A 21,755-nucleotide genomic window follows, 5' to 3' on the forward strand; every position below is an offset into this window, starting at 1 on the left:
GCACTAAATATAGTACATGATGGCTTCACTATTTCAAATGCCTCAGAGCTTCCTGACTCTTAAGGGAGGAAAGAGAAAGTATTATTATTATTATTATTATCTGAATGAGGAAGAATAGTAATACCATATTTAAAAAATAATAATAATAATTCCTAGCATTGAACATAAAAGAAAATTTTTTCATTTGGGATACTATATAAAGAATATCAAATAATGTAGTGGAAAAATACATATATTTTTACTGCAAATAGAGGAATTTAAATAGTATGAAATACTGTTGGGAGACAGTAAAATTGCCATATTAATTATCCATACTTTTGTTTACATGCCAAGACTATAAATTTATGAAGAAATCATTTAAAAAAGTCAATAGTCTTTAAGACACACACCATACAGTATTTGATGTAAAAATACTCTGTGGACATTACAAGCCTATAAAGAATCCTTTTATTCTAAAATTCAAAATCACAGCTGAGAAAAAAATAATTATGTTTGAACAGACCATTAAATGAACTCTGTGTTTTTGCACATAGTCAAAGACAAGAGCATCTGTTTAAGCCCAAAGTTGTTTTATTTAAATAGAAGCAATGATGGATAAACTTGGTAAATTATGTAAATAAATAAAAAACAAAGCCAAAACCAAAAAGATTGTGTATTGAAAATGCAATTTACTAAGCACTTGAAAAGGAACACTAACTGTTGTGACTAATGTCACATAGGCAGTCTTGAATTGTCATGCCTGTCCCTAAGCACACGTAGACACCCCCCTCCCACACTCACAAACACACACTAGAAAGGAACATTACGCTCTTCTTTCTTGAGACTATAAAGGAGCTTTGTCTAAAAAGGTAGAAAAGAATTCATCAAGAAAAAATTAAGCCAAAAAAATAAGCCAACTCTGGCTTACCATATTTTAATGGAAGGAAAGGAAAATGCATTGCTCTTTTTTAAACAGTTTCTCTGTATTAGTCCTTGTACTGGCTTTTTTGTCTACAACACCTCTTTAAAACCTTTTAAATGATCCATGAAGTGGATTGTCATTTCTGCTTTACGGATAAAGATATTAAGACTTAAAGAAATTAAGTCACTATTATAAGGAAGAGCCAGACTTTATATCCAGACTTGGCAAAAATTCATATTCAAGTCTCTCTTCATAATACAAATAAGATTTATAATAAAAACAAGATAACTGTCCATTAGAGATCAGAGTTCATTTCCCACCAGTTTCTAGAACACAGGCAAGCAAATAGTAGAAACCAAATGTTTCTGAATAAAGAGATAATTCTGGACTTCCCTGGTGGCGCAGGGGTTAAGAATCTGCCTGCCAATACGGGGAACACGGGTTTGATTCCTGGTCCGGGTAAGATCCCACATGCCACAGAGCAACTAAGCCCATGTGACACAACTACTGAAGCCTGCACGCCTAGAGCCCATGCTCCATAACAACAGAAGCCCATTCACCGCAACGAAGGGTAGCTCCCGGTCGCCACAAAGAGAGAGAGAGAGAATTCTATTTCAAAGGTCAGACTATTGCAGTCACTCCTTCTATATTTGGTTATCAGTCTGAATAATGACTAATGATTTGAAGGATTTATAAATGCCTATAGCACTGCTGAAGGAAGAGAAAAAAGTAACATTTTCAATAATATGTTAAAGTATTTAATAGCAGCACAGGTAGAAGTTTCTTCTCTTTTATGCAAAGAAAATATGAGCATCATATTAGTTTCCTATTGCTTCTGTAAATTAGTGGCTTGAAACAATACAAATGTATTATCTTAGAATTTTATAGGGCAGAGGGGTATCACTCGTCTAAAATTAAGACATGAGGAGGACTACATTCTTTTCTGGAGGCTATAGAGATATATCTGTTTCGTTGCCTTTTGTAGCTGCTAGAATTTGCCTGCCTGCATTCCTTGGTTCGTGGTCCCCTTCCATCTTCAAAGCTAGCAATGGCTGATTGAGTCCTTCTCCTGTTGCAACACTCTGACACTGACTGTCCTATCTTATTTCACTTATAAGGACTTTCATAATTACATTGGGGCCACTTAGATAATCCGAGATAACTGCACCATCGCAAATCCTTAATTTAATCACACTTGGGAAAGTCCTTTGGCCATGAAAGGTGACATATTCAATAAACTCCAAGGGTTAGGACATGGACATCTTTTGGAAAGGGGGAGATTTTTTTCTGCTTACAACAGGCTTTTGTTAAAAAATGTAAAATTCAGATAAGACAGTATATTTAGGAAACAAAAAATTTTTAGGGTCCTCACAGATGACAAATTGAGGAAAAGCAAAATTCTGTGATATTGCAAACATGGGAATTTTTGTAGTTTTCTTTTATGTACAAACAATTACTGACTCTGGTCACTAATGGTTGTTATATACTGAATTGTGTCTCCCTCACATTCATATGTTGAGGCTCTAGCCCCTAATATGACCATATTTGAGACAGGACCATTATAGAAGTAATTCAGGTTAAATGAGGTCATAGGTGTGGGGACCAGATCCAAAAGGACTAGTGTCCTTATAAGAAGAGACACCAGAAAGCTAGTACTCTCTCTTCCTCCTTCTCTCTCTGTCTCTCTCTGTCTCTGGCCCTGACTCTGTCTCTGTATCTCTACCCAATCCCTTCTATGAGGACACTGCAAGAAGATGGTCATCTACCTACCGGGAAGAGAGGTATCACCAGAAACCAACCTTCAAACACCTTCATCGTGAACTTCTAGCCTCCAGAACTGTGAGAAAAACATTTCTTTTGCTTCAACCACGTAGTCTATGGTATTTCCTTATGGCATCCCAAGCAGACTAATACAATGATAATATTATTACTTGATAATTGAGAAGGTCCTGGGCTAAATGTTTTCTGTGCATTACTTCAATTCATCCCCATAGTAACATGGTGCCATCAATAATCCACATTTTATCAATGAAGATAATGGGGGCTGGAGAGATTAAACAATGTGTCTAAGATTACACAACTAGGAAAAGGCAGAAAATTCTCACCCAAACCTCTAACAATACATATCCTTAACCATTTCACTTTATGGCCTTCTTTCAGTTTGGGTAATTTTAAAAATCCAACATAATCCTTAAGCCTCTCTAAACTTTGTGATCTGGGGGGAGTGGGACAGGACAGTTTCTGTCAATTAGCATAAAATTTTTATTTATATTTAGGTATTAGGTTTTTAGATATACTTCTATGCCTAAAACCATGAGAAACTAACATTTTACTAGGGGATTTCTAAAGCTTTCTAAATTTTAGTAAATCTGCAGGCTGCGAATACAGAGTGATAGAATGGGGGCCAGGGTAATCAAGGCAGCTTCTCAACTGCACCAGGAAAACATCTGAAAGACTAAGTAAATAATCTGGTTTAGATTAAAACTGCTCAATACATGCTATTTTCAAAACATTTGCATAGTGAGCAAACTATGTAAAATTGTATAAAAGTATGCATATATACAATATATGTACATATTAAGCACATGTGAATATGCATAATAATAAGAATATATATATCTATATATAATAAGAATATATATATATATCTGTGCCTGGTTCTTGACACAGAGGTCTTAAAAACCCTGCAAGTAGAGGTACTAGGAGAATCTTTTGTTCTAACATTTAGTCTTTGACCTTGGTTCCTGACAGACAGCTCCTAAGACCCCTGTAATTTTCTGAGTGATAGGAGTGTCTGACACTGAGTTCCTAAATCCCTTGGAATTTCCTGGGTGATGATAGGGATGTCTGTTGGTTCTAATGAGGTGACTCTTGGTCAGCTCCTGAATGGATGCTGGTCACCAGAAAGATCAAACCATGATTAGAAGCTTGGAAACTAAAACATCATATACACAAAAATGAAAAAAAAAATTGAAATAAACTTCATTGGTTCCTTTCCATGCATTCTCTAAAATGTCATCTCTTGTATTTGAAAAGCCTGGAGAGACACCAGGTGAATGTACTTTTTCTGCATCAACAAGCCTTGGATGATGATAGTTAAATCTATATTTTTCCCCCTAAAATCAAATGAATTTGCTTACTTGTTTTCTTATTTGTTTGTAGGAAGGTATTTCCCCAGGCATTATAATTTAGTCATGAAGACTTTTTTTTAACTTTTATTGAGATATAATTGACATACAATAAACTGCATGTATTTAAAGTGTACAATTTGATATTTTTTCCTTATTAGGAATGCATATATGGCAATCCAATAGTTGTGAAGACTTAACTGAAAAGAAATGATTAAAGAGAAAAGTGACTTTTTAAAACACATTCTAATTATTCTTTATCTGCATATCTTTGCTTAGTTTATTAGTCATCTGGTAGACAACATATTTAATAATTAGATTTTTGCAGAAATTGTAGAGGCAATACAAGATGAAGCAATTTAATTAAAACTATTCAGTGCAATGAACAGGCTAAATTTAGTCTTTAGAAAGTACTTAATAAACATGTGTCAAATAGAGGTTCATAGTTTCTGCAATATGTCACTAAATTCAAGCATTACAACAGTCTCCAAAAACATAAGAAAAATAATTTTTGATGTAACATAAATTTATGAACTTCCAAAAGTTCAAGTAATCAAATACTTAAAATTTTAAGCATCAGTTGCAGTAAAAATTGAAAATAATTTTTTGTTATGACAGAATGTGAGATCTAGCACTATAAATTTCCCATAACGTGCCACTCCTCTACACCTGTCCCCACACTGCCCACCTTAGCATTTCATTCAAACACATTTGGATCCTAAATTGATTTTTGAAAAAGTAAAGTAGAATTTTCTTGATTTGTCTGTCCAACATCCCTTCCTCCCTTATTTTTGACTTTGAACTCCACCTTTCTCCCCTTGGGTTGCTGTAACTCCATATTCCATGTGCTCATAGTGGAACTGTCAGTCACAGTGCTCTGAACGCCAATCTTGGCCAGGGGTACATATCTCAACCCAGGCCAAATAGATTCTCCCCTTCAGACCCTTGACCTTTGAGCTTCAAGGTCCATGATCCCAAATGTCTTGATGATACTGCCCCCAAAAGCAGTGTTTTGAGTTTCTGACCAAGATTACTGAACTTATCTCTTTTTTGTCCTTTCTTAGATCTTATTCAGCTTTTCCTTTGATTGGTACAAGCCACCAAGTATTCTACTGAGAAGTTCTTTTCATTATAAAGCAGTTAGAAGTGGTTCTTGTTGCTTCCAACCAAATAACTGTTCCAAGTACAGGTGGAAAGACCAGTTTAGTCCACATTAGAGAATGAGGACTGTATCTCCCGACCTACAGAAAAAGTTTGGATTTTCCATCCCAAGGTACCAAAAGGCATTATAAATTGCAAATTTTCTGTTTAGTGTTGTAAAAAATTTAAGTATTATATTTTAGCATATTTTCCCTTTTGTTATCATGGATGATTACATTATTTTGATCATTCTATGGGGAAAATGTTGTTTGTATTTTTGTACATATATTATCTGGCTGTCAATCAAGATAATGGTACTCAAATCTAAAGACTCCAAAAGATGTCATGACTATGTCCCTAACATGTTACAGCCTATAACCATTGTTTATACAAAGAGAACATGTGTACTCCTCGTATACTATAATTTAGGAGTAAATGAAGCACTTGTAGTATGTGATTGCTATATTTTTAAGTGTCGCTCAAACATGTCACAGCTAGTTATAGTAATAAAATAATAATCATTATTATTTTTATAGCTTTTTTATTAGGGGTTTCCAGTGTTCTAATAAGGTAAGTACTTTGCAGACATCATTTTGCTTAAAATTCTCAAACACCCTAAGAGGTTTAGACATATTTATCTTCATATAATGTTGAAGATTCTATAGCTTAGAAAGGTTAGTAAAGATCAAAGATGCATCTGAAACCCAGGCCTGTCTGATACCAAAGTCAGGAATCTTAATTTATTATATTAGATTTTTAGGTATCTGCCTTTTTTCAGGTATTCTATTAAGATTATTTTTATTTTGAGATTTTTATTTTTATTTTGAGATTTTTATTTTTATTTTGAGATGTTGGTAAATCACCTGCATTACAATATTTTTCATAATAAATATTTTTTACAGAATTTTCATTTACCTCTTGTCTTTTAATCTCATGTATAGCCTAATATTTATAGAATATCATCTAGTAGGAATCTTCCATAAATGAAATTGAGCTGCTGGACTGGTTAGAGTATCTAACTGTCTTGTGCATTTTAATAAAATATAAACAAAGCAATCTCTATCAGGAAATCTTGATGGCAAGCATACACCGTAAATTAATGTGGCAGACTTTCAAAATTGAAAGTGACAGCATTTAAAATAATGATTTCCTTTAAATTGTTTGTCTGTAATTATTTTAAAGATATTACATAGGGAACTAATTAGGTACAAGATACCAAGGGGGAGAAAAGCAGGAACAAGATTGATTAATTGAACTTATAAAAGTTCCTGGGAATAAAAAAATGAATTAGCTTCAGGAGAAGAATTGACTACTAGACTTGTGTTTTGAATAATGATTAAAAAGAATGACAGGTTAAATTTGTTTCTTATGTCTGAAACATAAAATTCTCAGTTTCTGCCTTTAAATTTCTATGCTATGTAAATTAAACTGAAATGCTTACCTCAAAAAATATAAATTTAATAAAATCAGAAATGTTTAAGAATACTCTAAATTTTAAAATTGTGTCTATTGTGTAGATGTAACCAAGAAATCCTTGATTTATTATAGTTTCTCTTTCATCCACATACAGGTCTTCTCTATTAATTTGATGTTAGCTATAGTCACTGTGTATGCCAAGTGTCATCCAACATATTTTTATCAGTCATACATTTCCTTGAATATCTGTAACATTTGCAGTTTTTGCCATTTTCTACCTTTGCTGCAATGCCCTCTTTCGTGTGACTAACTGACCATCATTACAGAAATTTCACTCCTTTTTTTCCATGGCCTCTTCAATGGCTATAACTTTCTCTCACTCACTAAATAAATGGCCTCACTAAAACTCAGTCTTTTGCTCTTTTCTCCTACCAGTCTCTCAGACTGGCCAGATGGCCCTGGAAGGTCATTAATTCTCCTCTTTTGCCAAATTAACAAATAACAAGGTCATTGTATCTGGTTTAACTTGACCTAGGAAAGGCCAAGCAGGATTGAGAACCTCACTGAGGTTGAAACAGTGAAAACTTCTGAAGGTTCAACCTATTTACAATCTTCCTATGTGACACTTTCCCCCACACTTCTCTCTATTATTTAAACATAATGCTGAAATTTCCTTGGGTCTTGTTAATGGATGGGAAGCCCGTTTTTTCTCAAAGTAATCAACCAGTAAGTTTGGTTTCTTGTTAAAGCTGGCAAAATAGAACATGTCACCAAAAGAAAAGAATGTTTTCATTTCTTATAAAAGATAAAAATAAATAAAATCAATCTAATAGCTATCTAAATCTTTAGCAACATATTAAAAAAGATTTGTGCTGCCTTAACCTATAGAGAAGACCTGACCTTGATTATATAACAACAGAGTGTAGAGGGCCAATAACTGCACTCATAAACAAAATGAGGACAATGTATTCAGCAGCAAATTCTGATAATTTTCCCCATATTTTTAATTTTTATTGAAGTATAGTTGATTTATAATGTTGTGTTATTTCTCATATTTTTAATGACTAAAATGAACTTTATGCTTATGTTGTATAGATAGTGGCTTAAGCTTTCCATTTCTGGAAACACTGATATTTCTATAACATATATGACAACAGATTTCACTACTGTGCACAGTTTCATCTGCATTTAATATGGCTTAGTTTGCCTCTATTGAAATGTGGGTTTTTTTTGGAGCAAAAGGCATAGAGCTTCTATTGCATAGTTTTAGGGCTTCATTATTAACCAAATGACTGCTGTTCCCAGGAATAGAATATAAGGTTGCAAAAATATCTGTGAATGACTGAATGGTCTCCCATTTTAAATTCAGACCAATCCCAATTGATATTCAGACTAAAAAGACAAAATAACTACTTAATTAACTGTATTAATTAAACAGACATTCTCATGAATAAAGAAAATTATACCTCCTGTCTTTAAGCCCTGGCATTTAATCTTGGATGTAAGTTAAGGAGAACAATTTTATGCACTCTTGGACAAATATTTTAATTTTAATTGCCAATGGAAGCAATATAAAATGTTTTCCTCACGTAACGTGATTTTTTTCTGCATAACACATGTGAAGAGATACATATTATAATCTACACTCTACTTTAGAAAGGTTGACCACACATCTTTGTCATCAGTTCAGCAAATCACTTTTGGGATCAATGGAAGAACATTGCCCCAATGCACTTAGCTTCAGAAATGTATTAATAAAATTCTGTAACCATTTAAAAATCACATTTCCAAGGAAAGCTTTTCACACAATTAAATTGTTTTCTTGGACAGATAAATGTTTGTTTCTTTAAAAATGTAATTGTCTCAACTGTATATTTTATATAAAATGCTCAGAACGTTTGAGACAAAAATAATATAAAGGATTTATGGCATTAGTTTTCATATAGTAGACTCCAAGTTTTAAAGTAATAAAGTATGAATATAGTTTCTAAAACTGTGATCATATATTTATAGTACAAATATAAGGCTTTGAATGTACCTTGAGCATGGGATTTTAGGACTGAAAAAATAACACGTGACATGCTGCAGTGTTGTTACCTAAGTTATATGAGGAATGCTTTTGTAAGTCAGTCAATCATGAGTATAGAGTCATTAACATTATTTGTCACAGACCTTCTGTTTGGAACCAGAAAAGCTAGGGAAATGAAATGCATTACAAGCTTGTACCCTAAAGCAAAACCATAAAATGAAACCAATAGCATTTGAGTTGTTTTAACACCAGTTTAAGGTTTATATTAATTGTCCTGTCATTTATTCCTGATTGAAAGGCTAGTTATTGCACCAAAACACAGTGATATATTTATACAAAGCTGTGTTTTTTTCTTCCACATTTAAAGACAGAAATTTTACTGTAAAAGAAAAATTGCACTTCAATTGTGAAATTCCATATATCAAACTGAGATAAAATAAAACTGCATATTATGTATTATTGCTTTTGTTGTATATAAAGATAAAAAAATGGTGATGATTTTGTAGCAGAAATATTGATGTAAGTTTCTGTGGAAATTCTCCTGGACATAGGCTCCTTGAAATCTCTTTGGAACCAATAACTTTCATCCTGAAGACCAGGAAAGATTGAGTTGGTCAGGGGAGATAGAGAATCTGTTACAGTGCTATATGTCAGTTATATACCAATAAAACTGAAAGAAAAAAATATTCAACTACATTCTGCTCTCCACCCACACCGAAATGGTGAGCTTAATACGGACATATGGAATTTAATTATAAAAGCCTATTTTTTCTTTTCTGCTCTTCCTTCCATCCTGCTGATTTGAGGTAATCTTTTTCCTGTGTTGAATAAAATCTCAAGATATTCCATAAATTAAAAAAAACAAACAGATTTAGTTAATAGAAAGCACTATGATCATATTAAGCTTTTTTAAAAAAGATCCTCTAGTTCAATATATTAATCAATACTTCAAATTTCATTTAAAGGTAAAACTTTTTCCTCCTTCCCAGCTGTGCTCCTGGAAAGTGTCCTGCCTTTGGAGAAGAGGTTGTAAGAGACTTCTTTTTTCTTTATTAATCACCTCTTCACCTTTACTAGCAGCTGTTTTTTTTTGTTTTTGTTTGTTTTTAACATTCAGATTGCCATCATCTGGTATTGGAGACTGAGGAGGAAAGACTGGTAAGGTAGGCAGGAAAGTTTGGACTTAGTCATTATTGTGAAATGGTTGAACACTTTTGGGTCAGATGTGTGTTGAAAACAGACCTTGTCAGTGGGCACTTTTAGCATTGGTGTGCTCTCCTGCTGCAACTTTATTTTGGAAGTGCTTTTCAATTACAGTTGACCTTTGAACAACACGGGCTGGAACTGCACGAGTCCACTTATTTTTCATAATAGATATTTTGTAATAGCAAATACTGCAGTACTATACAGTCCAAAGTTGGTTGAATTTGCTCTTTAACAAATATTTTCTGTTAATTTGGATTATTTTGTTCACCATTTATTCATTCATTTAATCATATATGTATTATATTACCCACTATTTCCAAAGAAGATGAATGAAGTTTAAAAGATAAAAGTTAGTAGGTTAGAGAGGGGAAAACAGGTATCTAGAAGCCCTGGGTGAAAAATCTCAGGCAATTGAGGGAAAATTTAACAGTTAACACACTACAAAGACCTGAGAGGGCTACATAGTTCTCTTAAATTCATTGACTGTGAAAAAAATTCCCCAGATTCAACAAATATTTCAAATATCCTTGGATTGAGATATGTGTTTAGGGATTTGAGGAAGATAATTAAAGTGACAATGTAATATTTGAATCTCCCTAAATCCTCCTCGTTACTAAAAGATAGAGATTTGGAAAGCAAAATATTGGAAGAAAATATACCATGCAATTGGCAATTCTAAAAAGTGAGATAATGTCTTGCAGGAATGCCTCCCTTTTGACGAAGACTTGCTATCGCTTGCTATAAAAGTGGCAGACTCTCTAACCTAACTAAGTTCACTCCTGAGGTGCAATCCACTCATGTGCAGGTTTCACCTGGCCCTACACTGCCTATGAGGTTTGGAGCTTAGGGAGCTGCATTACTACACAGATACTCCTGCTAACACTTTTGTTGTGAGTAATAGGGTCCTTGCCTCTGACCCAGAAGTTTTTTGTTTTTCTTTTTTTTTTTTTTTATATTGTAACAACATCCATAGAACTATAGTGGGCTAAATTATTAACCCGAGTAGTTATTTTTGTGGGTATTCTCCTGCTTTTATGTCTCCTCCCAACTATCAAGTATAAGTAGGATAATACCCTAGCATCAAACCAAAAACCCACAGATAATATTTACAACTAAATAAGGCAACAAGCTAGCCTCCAGATCACAGAATATGATCTTCTGAGGAAAAAAAACTGACAGAAACAAGACCTCTGTACTAACTGCAAATGTGATGATAACTGTTTTAATGGAGTTCGGAGAAGGCTAAGGGTTTCTGTTGGCCCTGAGAGCTGGTGAGCTGCACAGTTACCAGCACACACCAAATGGAGAAGCTACTAAGTTAATATGAACGCAACAGCAGAACAAAACTCCACACTAAGGTGAAAGGAAAAAAGAGAGAAAGCAGACTATAAATTGAACAGGACTGGCACGATAGGGGCAAAGAAAAGAAAATGTCTCCAAATAAAATGGGAGTGCAGAAGAAAGCAAGCAGATTTCTAAAAGCTGAAGAATTATTTTTAACACTTTATGAGAATAACTGAAACAGGTATTCTAGAGCCATGAATTGGGAAAGCAATCCTGAAGTTATCCTGAAAAATGAAAATGATAAAAGATAGAAACATGAAAGACAGAAAAAGATCATGGTCAAAGCCAGAAAGTAAAAAGAGAAAAGTGAGCAAAATAATAGCTCTTAAAAAGATAAAGGCATTTTTTAAAAAAGATGCAAACTGAACCTTAGTATTTTGAAACAGCTAAAATAATTCATGAAAAAAAAGAGGAGCTATTGAAAGAAAAACACATATCAGAAAAACTCATAAATGAGAACTTTCTAAAAATCTAAGTAAAATGAAAATATTAAGGAGGTTAGAGAGAAAGTGATATAAAAGATAGAAGTTTTATCACTTGTATAATAGGAGACTGCATGTTGAAAAACAAATAAAACAGAAAAAAATAAAATAAAGAATTCAAGAAAACTTTCCTGAAGTAAGACTTCAATGAATATACTACATATATGCAGAAAATGATCCAGAAAGCCAAGATGGAAACTGTTCTAATAAAACAATAAGACTTTAAAGAAAAAGGAATAAATTGTTTGGAAATTCAGAAATAAGACCAATAGCCATTAGAAATGAAAAGGAGTTTGTCATTACACTTTTGACAGTAATGCTTCATGTAAGAAGAAAATGGAGTGAAATATTAAGTCAAAGAAAGAAAATATCAGTCAAGGCTTTTATATCTAGCCGCATTTATGTTCACTTATTAGGGCCTCAGACTTTTATTAAAGCTTAAGAATACAGGAAATGGCATTCCCATGAGCCTACACTGAGGAGTCTGCTAGAGAACAAGCTACAGAAAACAAAATGATTGATTATCCTATTGGTATTAATAGGGATAAAAACATCATTACTTCAAATTAGATGTATGGGAAAATGAAATAAATGACACAGAAGCATTGCTTACAGTAGAAAATAATCAGTAGCAAAAAAAAAAAAAAGGAAAAGGAAACAGTGTATTACATAACATAGAAGTAAGCATTAGCACAAGGGTTGGCAAACTACAGCACCCCCGTCAAGGCCAGTTCACAGCCTTTTTATTAAGTGACATTTTATGAGAGCACAGCCACATCCATGTGTCCATATATTGTCTCTCCCACCTTTTAGACTATGACAGCAGAATTGAGTATTTTCAACAGACACCAGATGGCCCATAGAAACAGAAATATTTGTTCTCTCAGTAGTCACACTTGGAGTATGATAGTGAATCAACTCACTATTTTGAAAACCAATGAATTAAAAAAAAAAAGAAAAGAAAGAAACCCTTTTTTCCTGCATTTCCTATAGGAGTTGGACCTCAGAGTAATCAAATATTTGACATGGAGAGAGTTTTTATAGAAATATATTGGCTAATAAATATAGAAGGAATAAAAGGAAGGAATTAATAGTTAGGAAATGACTAACAGTGGCTGCTATTATCACAAAAGGAGACAGCCAAAGGAACTTGATGTGCCTCCTTAAAGAGTGAGTATTACCTATGATTTATTTCATTTAAAAAAAAAGTGGATCTAATCAAGACTCCAGATCTAATGACAATTTATAGGAAATAAAGAAGACAGAGAAAAATATTAAATGACCCACTGAAGATATAGTCATCAAAATCCAAGCTTCAGAGACCTGATTTCTCAAACAAATAAATATCAAGGTGGATAAAAAAGGAGTGACAATGGTGAAATCTGTAGATTAAAAGAGACTTAAAGACCTTATTTGGATTCTGATGTGAATAAATTTTTAATACAAATATTTTGGGATTGCCATATATACATTACTAATAAAAAATATCAAATTGTACACTTTAAATATATGCAGATTATTGTATGAAAATTATATCTCAATAAAAGTTCTTAAAAATTTTTAATACAAGTATTGAGTGGTTATCTCTGGATAAAGAGGAATTTTTGTTAATTTGGGGAGAGTAATAAGGATATTCTGATTAAGCTTTAAGAGTCTTTATCTTTAAGAGATACATATTGGAATATTTACAAATGAACTATTATGTCTCTCTCCTGTTTCAAAATAATGGAGTGAGACTGTAAATGAAAGACTTCCTAGGACTTAAGGAATTTGGTTAGTTGATACACAGAAGTTCATTATAATAGTCTGTAATTTTATTTATGTTTGAAATGTTCCCTACTGAAAGATTAAACTGTTTTAAACATTGCTAATATCAAATTTTGGAAATGTGTTCTAATTTTTTTCTATTTTAATTATTAATTTGCATTTAAATATTAAATTCAATTACAGCATAGGTGTAAAACTTACTTTGAAAATTATTTCATTAATAAATTCTTGGTAAAGAAATTATAAAAAAATGCTTCTATAATGAATTAAGTTTATTCTGTTTATTACCTTTATTCATATGATATGTGATAGCACTAAAGATCATAGAGTAGCTAATTCTGAAGAAGGGACGAATCTTTAAGTAATTAATTAATTAACCTCAATTTATGTAATGGTCTTATTTGCAACACTGATGTGTGGGGTTTGATTATAGGCCATTAACAGTCATTAATAAGTGAAACTGTGTTAGAAATAGTACATGGATTTGTATTTCAAACTCGAGAAACAAAGGTCAGGCATGAAATGTTAATAAAAATATTCAAAGCATTAGGCATTAAACAAACTAACATTTAGCTTTTAGGCTTCACACATTTCTGAGAGGATAATTCATGAATTTGCTAACTGGTCTCACTCTACATGCTTAATAGGGCACATATAAGTATACATGGGTGTATTAGCTAAACTTTTATTAGCTTCAGATTTACATTTAAGTTACAGTAATGAGAACTAGTTTATTATACTCACATATGTGACATCAATATATCTTTATTCCTAGAAATCAGAGCTATTTCTTGAAAAATGCTAGATTCTAAAACTTAAATATTTAGCAAATTTTTTTTTCTAATTCTAACTATCCGTTTCTTTCAAAGAAAGATGACACATGGTTTTCAATTAACTTCTACATTTATTTTTGTTTGCAATAAGGTAGTTTACATTATGTAATTTAGAACTACTCTAACCTTTCAACTCCTGGTTTAGTCAATTTAATTTACAATTTGAAGCATCCTCTATATTTTATAAAAATGTAATTGCCTTCAGTTTAAAGATTTTAAAAACTCAAATAACTGGTCTGCTATTTTTAAACAACTTAATTACATAAGTGATGCGTAATCACAGAAGACAATTTAATTCCTTTAACTCCAAAGTATATAATCTGATTTTTCCAATGATTTGGTTGCACTTTTACAAACAACTGTAGGCCTCTACATTAGATTAGTTAGTGAGATTTGAGATAAATGAACAGAAATGACTTATTTTTTTGATCAATTGTTGAACTGATACAGAAAATTTTATAGTACATCTTCTGCCTCTTACTCCCATTTTGCTCACTTTCTCTTACACAGCTAGAGTGCTCTCTCTCTCTCTCTCTTTGGCATTCATATGGGTACTCTTGCTCTGGCTCTCAAGGTCTCTTCTTTTTTCCTCTTTCCCCTTTTAAAGATGCTGATTGATGGAGTGCTGTGAGAGTATGTCCAGAAATGGGCCCAGAGTAAAATGTAAATGTTTCATACCCTGTTTCGTACTTTACACTTTCTCTTGTCCTCTATTCTGCTAGTGATTAAATTCAATCTGGTTTTCTTAGGTTTTCTAGATTCTAAAAAAGTTTCCCATTCATTGTAACAGCTGATTTATGACAATGTTAAAGACAAAAAGATGGATTGCTTAACATGCAAAGGAGTGTCATCTCAATGGATGGAAAAGAACAGTATTTATCCCATTATAAGTGACATCTCTCAGAGTCTATGCTGGCCCCCTTCACAAATTGGGTTTTATTTGGTTCTCTGTGTGGGTAAACTATATTACACTGAAATGATGAAGAAAGATTTTGGAGTCAAAAGATAGGTTAAATCTCCCATTTTTCATTTACTGACAGTGACATTTTTTAAAACATCACTTAACCTTTTCTTGTCTTCGTAAAACGGGGATAATAAATCTCATTTCCTAGAAGTGGGCATGAATTAAATACAATGCCATATATAAATTATAATGAACATTAGTCACTCTTTTTAAGATGCATTTTCTGCTCTAATAAAATACAAAGTACCAGAAGCCACACAATTCAGGGAATGTATAGTAAACATGTGCCCATTAAATATACACTCCAAGGGGTTAGCCAGAACTTCACAGTGTGATTAAAAATAAGGATTTTTATGTAACATACACTGATAATGATGGCATGCCAATAAGATTGTGTACAAAATTTGAAAATATTATGTTATTACCTTGATATTTAAGGAGTATGAAATCATTCTCTGCATTGTCATATGTTAGCTCTAAAAATGAATGGGCAATCACCTTCGAGTATTAACGATCATTCTATGTTCTCCACTGAGGATTTTATTTTGGATATATGTATTTCATTAGAAAATAAGTAAAAACACCATAAAATTCCTGTAAAATCCTTAAGTAATACAACTTACTTTTTGAAGGAACTCGGAGATTGGCGAGGACCACTTCCAGGGAATCAGCTTGGACTCGAAGTACATAGCTTGTCCTTGTCTCATAATCCAGAGGGGCGTTCACATAGATTACACCTGTGATGTTATTAATTCCAAACTTATCTAGAATTAAAATACAATTCCTTGGTCAGTCTCTTCACACTATAAGAGAAAATTATTCTCTTTAAAAATCACGGTGATTTTATAAACACTTACATATAATAAGAATAATATTTAAAAGTTACAAAATGCTGGCTTTGGAAACTCTGTTCCAGCTCCTGAAATTATCAACATCAGTGTTTCCCTAAATGCATGTTTTGAAATTCTAGGTTTTTTTTTTGAGATTCTCTGGGAAATTGATGTTTCTATGGTCAATTAAATCTGGGAAACAATGTATCCTATATCCCTCACCACAGGTATGCATGATCTTATACCACACTAAATGCTTCTAAAGAAATTTTGTTTTAAAGAATTCCATTTAATTTTGTTTGAGCAAGTATTTTATGATCTTGTTGGATTAATATACTTTTTATGATTTAATGCATTTTATTATCCTGCAGATTTAGTGTTCTGCTAAGAACACTTGAGGGAATAAACAGATAATTTAATATGTTGATTATTTAGAAAATATTATTTATTACTCTAGATATCCTAAAATATTTTGCCCTGAAGTTTATTTTTTAAAATAAATTGGGTCATATGTATTTCAGTGAAGGGCAGGGCACACCGGCAAACTTTATAATATCCTACCTCTTTCACTCTCTGTATCTTTCCCTCACTTTGGTTTTCTCCACAGCATTTATCACTACCTAAATACTATATATGTATTAGCTTAATAATGGTTTAATAATTGTTATTGTCTATCTCCTCTTACTGAATTGCTAAATTCTATGAGGGCAAGGGTCTGTCTATTTTGTTCACTGCTTTATCCTTAGTAGCTGGATGGTACTGAGTACATGATAGATGCTCAATAAATATTAAGTTGAATAAATTGATAAGCAAATGAATTGAATGTAAAAAGAATCATGGTGGAGTGTAGGTAATAAGTAGAGCCACATTGGTACCTTCAAGGAAGAGAACAGATAGAATCACAAAAATTTATAAGAACAGATTGCAAAATCACAACTTCAATTAGATGTTGTAGGTTCAAGGAAAAAAGAAAGTCAGTAATATTTAGGGAGGAGGCATCACAGCACAGGAGAAACAAAGAAAGATAATAAGAAAAGTACGATATTGACCACTTGCTTCAGGGGCAGTAATTTCCAGTAATGGTTGGTCATTGAAATACCTGAAAATAGCTTATAATTTCCTTGCAAATTGCTTTACTACATTAACATCTGTTCATTTGTTTACTACTGAATACACATGTGTTTATTAAACATATGTTAACTGTTTTTTTTTTTTTTTTTTTACCACCTACAACATGCCAGGCCATTTAACACATAAAAAGAGAAAACCAGAGGACAACCAACCTGTGGGTAATAGGTGAAACAAAGAATCAATTTTCAATGTTAACTGAAAAACTTGAGTTATGAACTTATTCCCACAGGCTCGTAAACCATTCTATTCTCAGTGAAAAGTGACTGGTAGACAAAACTCAAATTATTTATTTACTTACAACTATTCATTATATGTTTGATTTGACTGTTAAAGGAATCATACAAAATGTACATAGTTTTATCATGCGTGTGGCTCTTTGGGCATTCACAATTATTTCTGTTCCTAAAATTTCTTCAGGATTAGTTACGGTATGACATGGGGTAAGGGTTATCAGGGCACAGAAAAGTGGCAAGAGACTACTGTAAGCAATGATTATGACCAAAAGCTGGAAGTACATATGCATTAATTTTGAATACATGTCACTAAAATATCCCTAAATCAGGGGGAGGGGAAGTCTTTCAGAAGTGGGTATTGAGTATTCCCTGAGGGAAATAAATAGCATTTGTCAACATAACTGGATTTTTAATCAGATTCAGTCCACTGTTACATTTAAGTTAGGCATATCTTACCAGAAAAAATGAAAAAAAGGTAAACAGGAATTAAATCTGAAATTTATTCCAAACCTAAGTTTATTGTTTTATGATGAAAACTTAGACTAAACATGTACTCACCTTCTTCATTTCCTGCAACAATGGAGTACACAATACTCTGATTGATGGCTGCAGCAGAAATTACACCAACCATAGTCCCTCTGGCTGCAAGTTCACTTACTGGAGGAGGTCTGCATATTTAGAGAAGATAATTTATTTTTATTGTCCATTTTGTCATGATGGAGTTTTGAATTTAAAAATATAATGTGTCAGTTTTGTAAGTGTGTGTTTATTTGAATAATGTTATTTTTTGAACTTTTCAACAGAGTACCACAATCAGACTCCAGCCCTAACAAACTATGTTCAAAATTATGTAAATGTTCCTCGTTAAGAGTATCTTGTCATCTGTATATTACTACTTTACTATCTGACAAAAATTGTATAAAATTCATTTTACTTGTCTCTGAAACAAGATCTGGACAGAATGCAGTAGGTAGATGCAATTTGCTATCTCAAGTTGCTAAAGAAAAATATCACTTTAATGTTGGTAATATTAGCATATTTAAGCAAATCTAGTCTAGTCCTTATCTTTGCTTTACTGTAAAACTTTAACTGTATTAAAAGTATTTGAATCGCTGGCATAACAAAATTAATATTTCTTTTGAATTCACTTATTTTACTCAACTGTAACAATTTTATTTATTCATTTACTTTTAATATTTTATTGAATTATAGTTGATTGACAAAGTTATGTTAATTTCTGCTGTACAGCAAAGTAACTCATTTATATAATATATAGTCTTTTTCATATTCTTTTCCATTATGGTTTATCACAGGATGTAGTGAATGTAGTTCCCTGTGCTATATAGCAGGATCTTATTGTTTACCCATCATGTATATAATAGTTTGCATGATACTTACAATACTTAATTTTAAAAATATATTTTCAACAACACTATCTAATTCTCAAAATCTCCATTTTATTTTACAATATTGGTCACTGTAACTAGGCTATAAAAACTTTATCTTCATAAACTATTGCAAATAATCTCACTCATAATTTACAGATACTTATATCATCCAACTCCAACAGACTTAGAAAATTCTTAAATATGAAGTTTTAACATATCCAAATCTTTTTATAGTCCAATCTATCTAACCCATCTGATTTCTATAAGCTTTAGCCTCTTTCCTCAAACTAAGATAAATCCTCTTGCCACTTTTTCACGTGGCCTTTTATTTTTCAATCCTCACTCTTTTAATGTTACTCTTCATTTCTATGTCCATTTTCTCAGTTCTTCGAATCCGGATTACATTACACAATTATATTGTACTTTCGAGAAGCCTTTTATAACAAATTCTGAGCTACAGCTATAGTCTAAAAAATTAATCATATACAACATCTTGTCCAAAATGCTATGTTCTTTGCCACTGTACTCTATACACTTGACAGACTAAAATTACCTAAAAGTAAAGTGATCTGTCTTATAGATAGATGCTATTGCACCTAATGGTTGTCCACATCTCCACTGCATGGTCAATAACTATTTCTTGATAAAGAGTAAGAACTAACCAGTATAATTTTTAACGAGAATTATAAAGTATTTATTTATCTATTTGTTTATTTATTTGTTTAATTTTACTTCTCTGAATATTTTCTGCCTTCTTTTTTTAATAGTATCCAGATATTGCTTTGGATAACCATACCTCCTTAATTATTAGTCTAACTGGTTTGGATAGAACTGACCCAATCCCTGGGGTATATGGATAGACACATTACCCAGCTCTGGCCAATGAGGGCACTTTATTTATTTATTTTTTGGTCTACGGTCATGTATGGTATATATTTCATGCAAACGCAGTGAATGGCCAAAAATGTTACTGTAACAAAAGAAGTTTTTGTTGTTGTTGGCTAGAATTTTAATGTTTGTCCCCATGAGAAGATTCTTGTTGATAATAATACCAACACAAATGAAATAATTGAAGGTTGAAAATATACCCCCTACACTTTGACTAATAATCTAAATAATGTTATACTTGAAACTAGGTAAACTCATCATTTCAGCTACTAAAACAATAAATTCTCCCATATTTCTCCTTGATCTAGTATTTCAATCACTCACAATCAAAAGAGTCCCAACTAATTTAAAAAAAAAGTTTAGATTAGAAAAAGATACATTTACCTAAGTAGGCACTTCTAAAGAAAGATATCTGAAATAACACAATTATATTTTATAAGCAATTTATCTAGACATTGTCACAGTGTCAGTTTAGTGAAATAAAGATGACTTTGGTAACCTTGAACCTAAAATGACCGTAGTCTACCACAAAAAGCAAGGTACTTAGAAAAGTGACACTAAGGTTGGTTTTGATGGACTAATTTGATTATGAATAGATACATTATTGTATGATATTTTCGATTATAAACAGACATTAAGACTAATTGCTGTTTGCCACATTGGCTAGTGGTTGACCTTGGTGACTGTGAAATCATTAAACCTGGAAAGGGTTAAAATTAGAGAGCTATGGAAACACAGTATGATCCTTGATAATCTCCCACCTCAGTATTCCTACTCTTGTGTATCCCTCTTCTCTGGCAAGAGGGGCAGACTGTGACTTGTTTCTAATGGACAGAATACAGCAAAGAAGATAGGATGTCTCTTCAGTGACTATGTTATGTAAGATTATAATTTGTAGTTGTGTTCTTGCTAGTAGACTCTGACTACCTCCCTTGCTGGATTTAATGATGTGAGTGGCCACATGGAATGGTGAGTCCTGACCAACAATCAGCAAGCAACTGAGGCCCTCAGTCCAACACCCTACATGGAACTGACTCCTACCAACAACCACATGAACTTGGAGGTGGACCCTTCTCTAGTCAAGCCTCAGATGAGATTCTAGCCCTGGTCAACATCTTGACTAAAGCCTGTGTGAGACTATGAAACAGAGGACACAGCTAGCAAATTCCTGACCTCCAGAAACTTCGAGATGATAAGTGTGTTGTTTTAATTCACTACATTTGCAGTAGTATTGTTATGGTGCAGTAGATAACTAATACACATGGCTTGGATAGTAGTAGAGCAATGAATTAACTTAACAACAGATCAGACTGCATACAACTTAAGTTCGATACAAGAAAACATGTGTTAGTCATATTGTGATAATTTTCATATACTGAATTTCTTTTTGTGGAAGTATACACTGTTTAAATTGTTTACTTATCTATCTTGTTACTCTGTGAGATAAGAGCTAAATTTTATACTTTCCATAATTTATTCATAATTAATTATTGATCCTTATAAAGTACAGAAATATAAAGTCTGCAGCTAATATGCCTTCAGCTTTAACATTATAAAAATGCCATCTTATAAAAATTGCAGACTTTAAAATATCTTATGCATAATTTTGTACAATCAGGATGAAAATGATTAATACTGGGAAAATGTAACTGGCATTGTTTAAGGAGGAATTTAAATCATATGCCCACCACTAAAAACATTTAACTTCTATTTGTTAGTAAATGTTTAAAACAGATTTACTTCTAGAAAAAATATCTCCTCGTTAACCTTTGTCTTAATTGTTCCAACACACTGCCTTCTACCAGAATCAAAACATACTATAAAAATGCAATTTTCTCCTAGCTCAAATTAAATGAACCTTTATGATAATGATCATTAGATTACAAAATTTCAACTCTTTTCTATTTATTGCCAGGCAGGGCCCATTTTATTTTTGTTTTATGCCCTGGAAAGCACCAGTTACATGATGGGGCAGATTATATATTCCCTTTGGAGTCACTTATAACTTGAATATAAAATGAAGGAGTTGATATAAATCAGGACTCATAAAATCAGATGTCAGAGAGGATAAAAAG

The 21,755-nt window shown here is 32.4% G+C and overlaps 1 protein-coding gene across 17 annotated transcripts in view; it reads right to left on the reverse strand.

Moving 5' to 3' along the window:
* PCDH15 (protocadherin related 15) overlaps positions 1–21,755 on the reverse strand; it is a 764,244-nt gene that overhangs the window by 93,902 nt on the left and 648,587 nt on the right. For all 17 annotated transcript variants that reach the window (XM_057735541.1, XM_057735540.1, XM_057735538.1 and 14 more), the window contains 2 exons: positions 17,963–18,072; positions 15,834–15,974 (listed from right to left, as the gene is read on the reverse strand). In XM_057735541.1, coding sequence (XP_057591524.1) covers positions 15,834–15,974; positions 17,963–18,072 — 251 coding nt within the window. The remainder of the gene's footprint in view (positions 1–15,833; positions 15,975–17,962; positions 18,073–21,755) is intronic.

The sequence above is a fragment of the Hippopotamus amphibius genome, chromosome 5 (assembly GCF_030028045.1).
Source record: "Hippopotamus amphibius kiboko isolate mHipAmp2 chromosome 5, mHipAmp2.hap2, whole genome shotgun sequence".
Lineage (NCBI taxonomy): Eukaryota > Metazoa > Chordata > Mammalia > Artiodactyla > Hippopotamidae > Hippopotamus > Hippopotamus amphibius.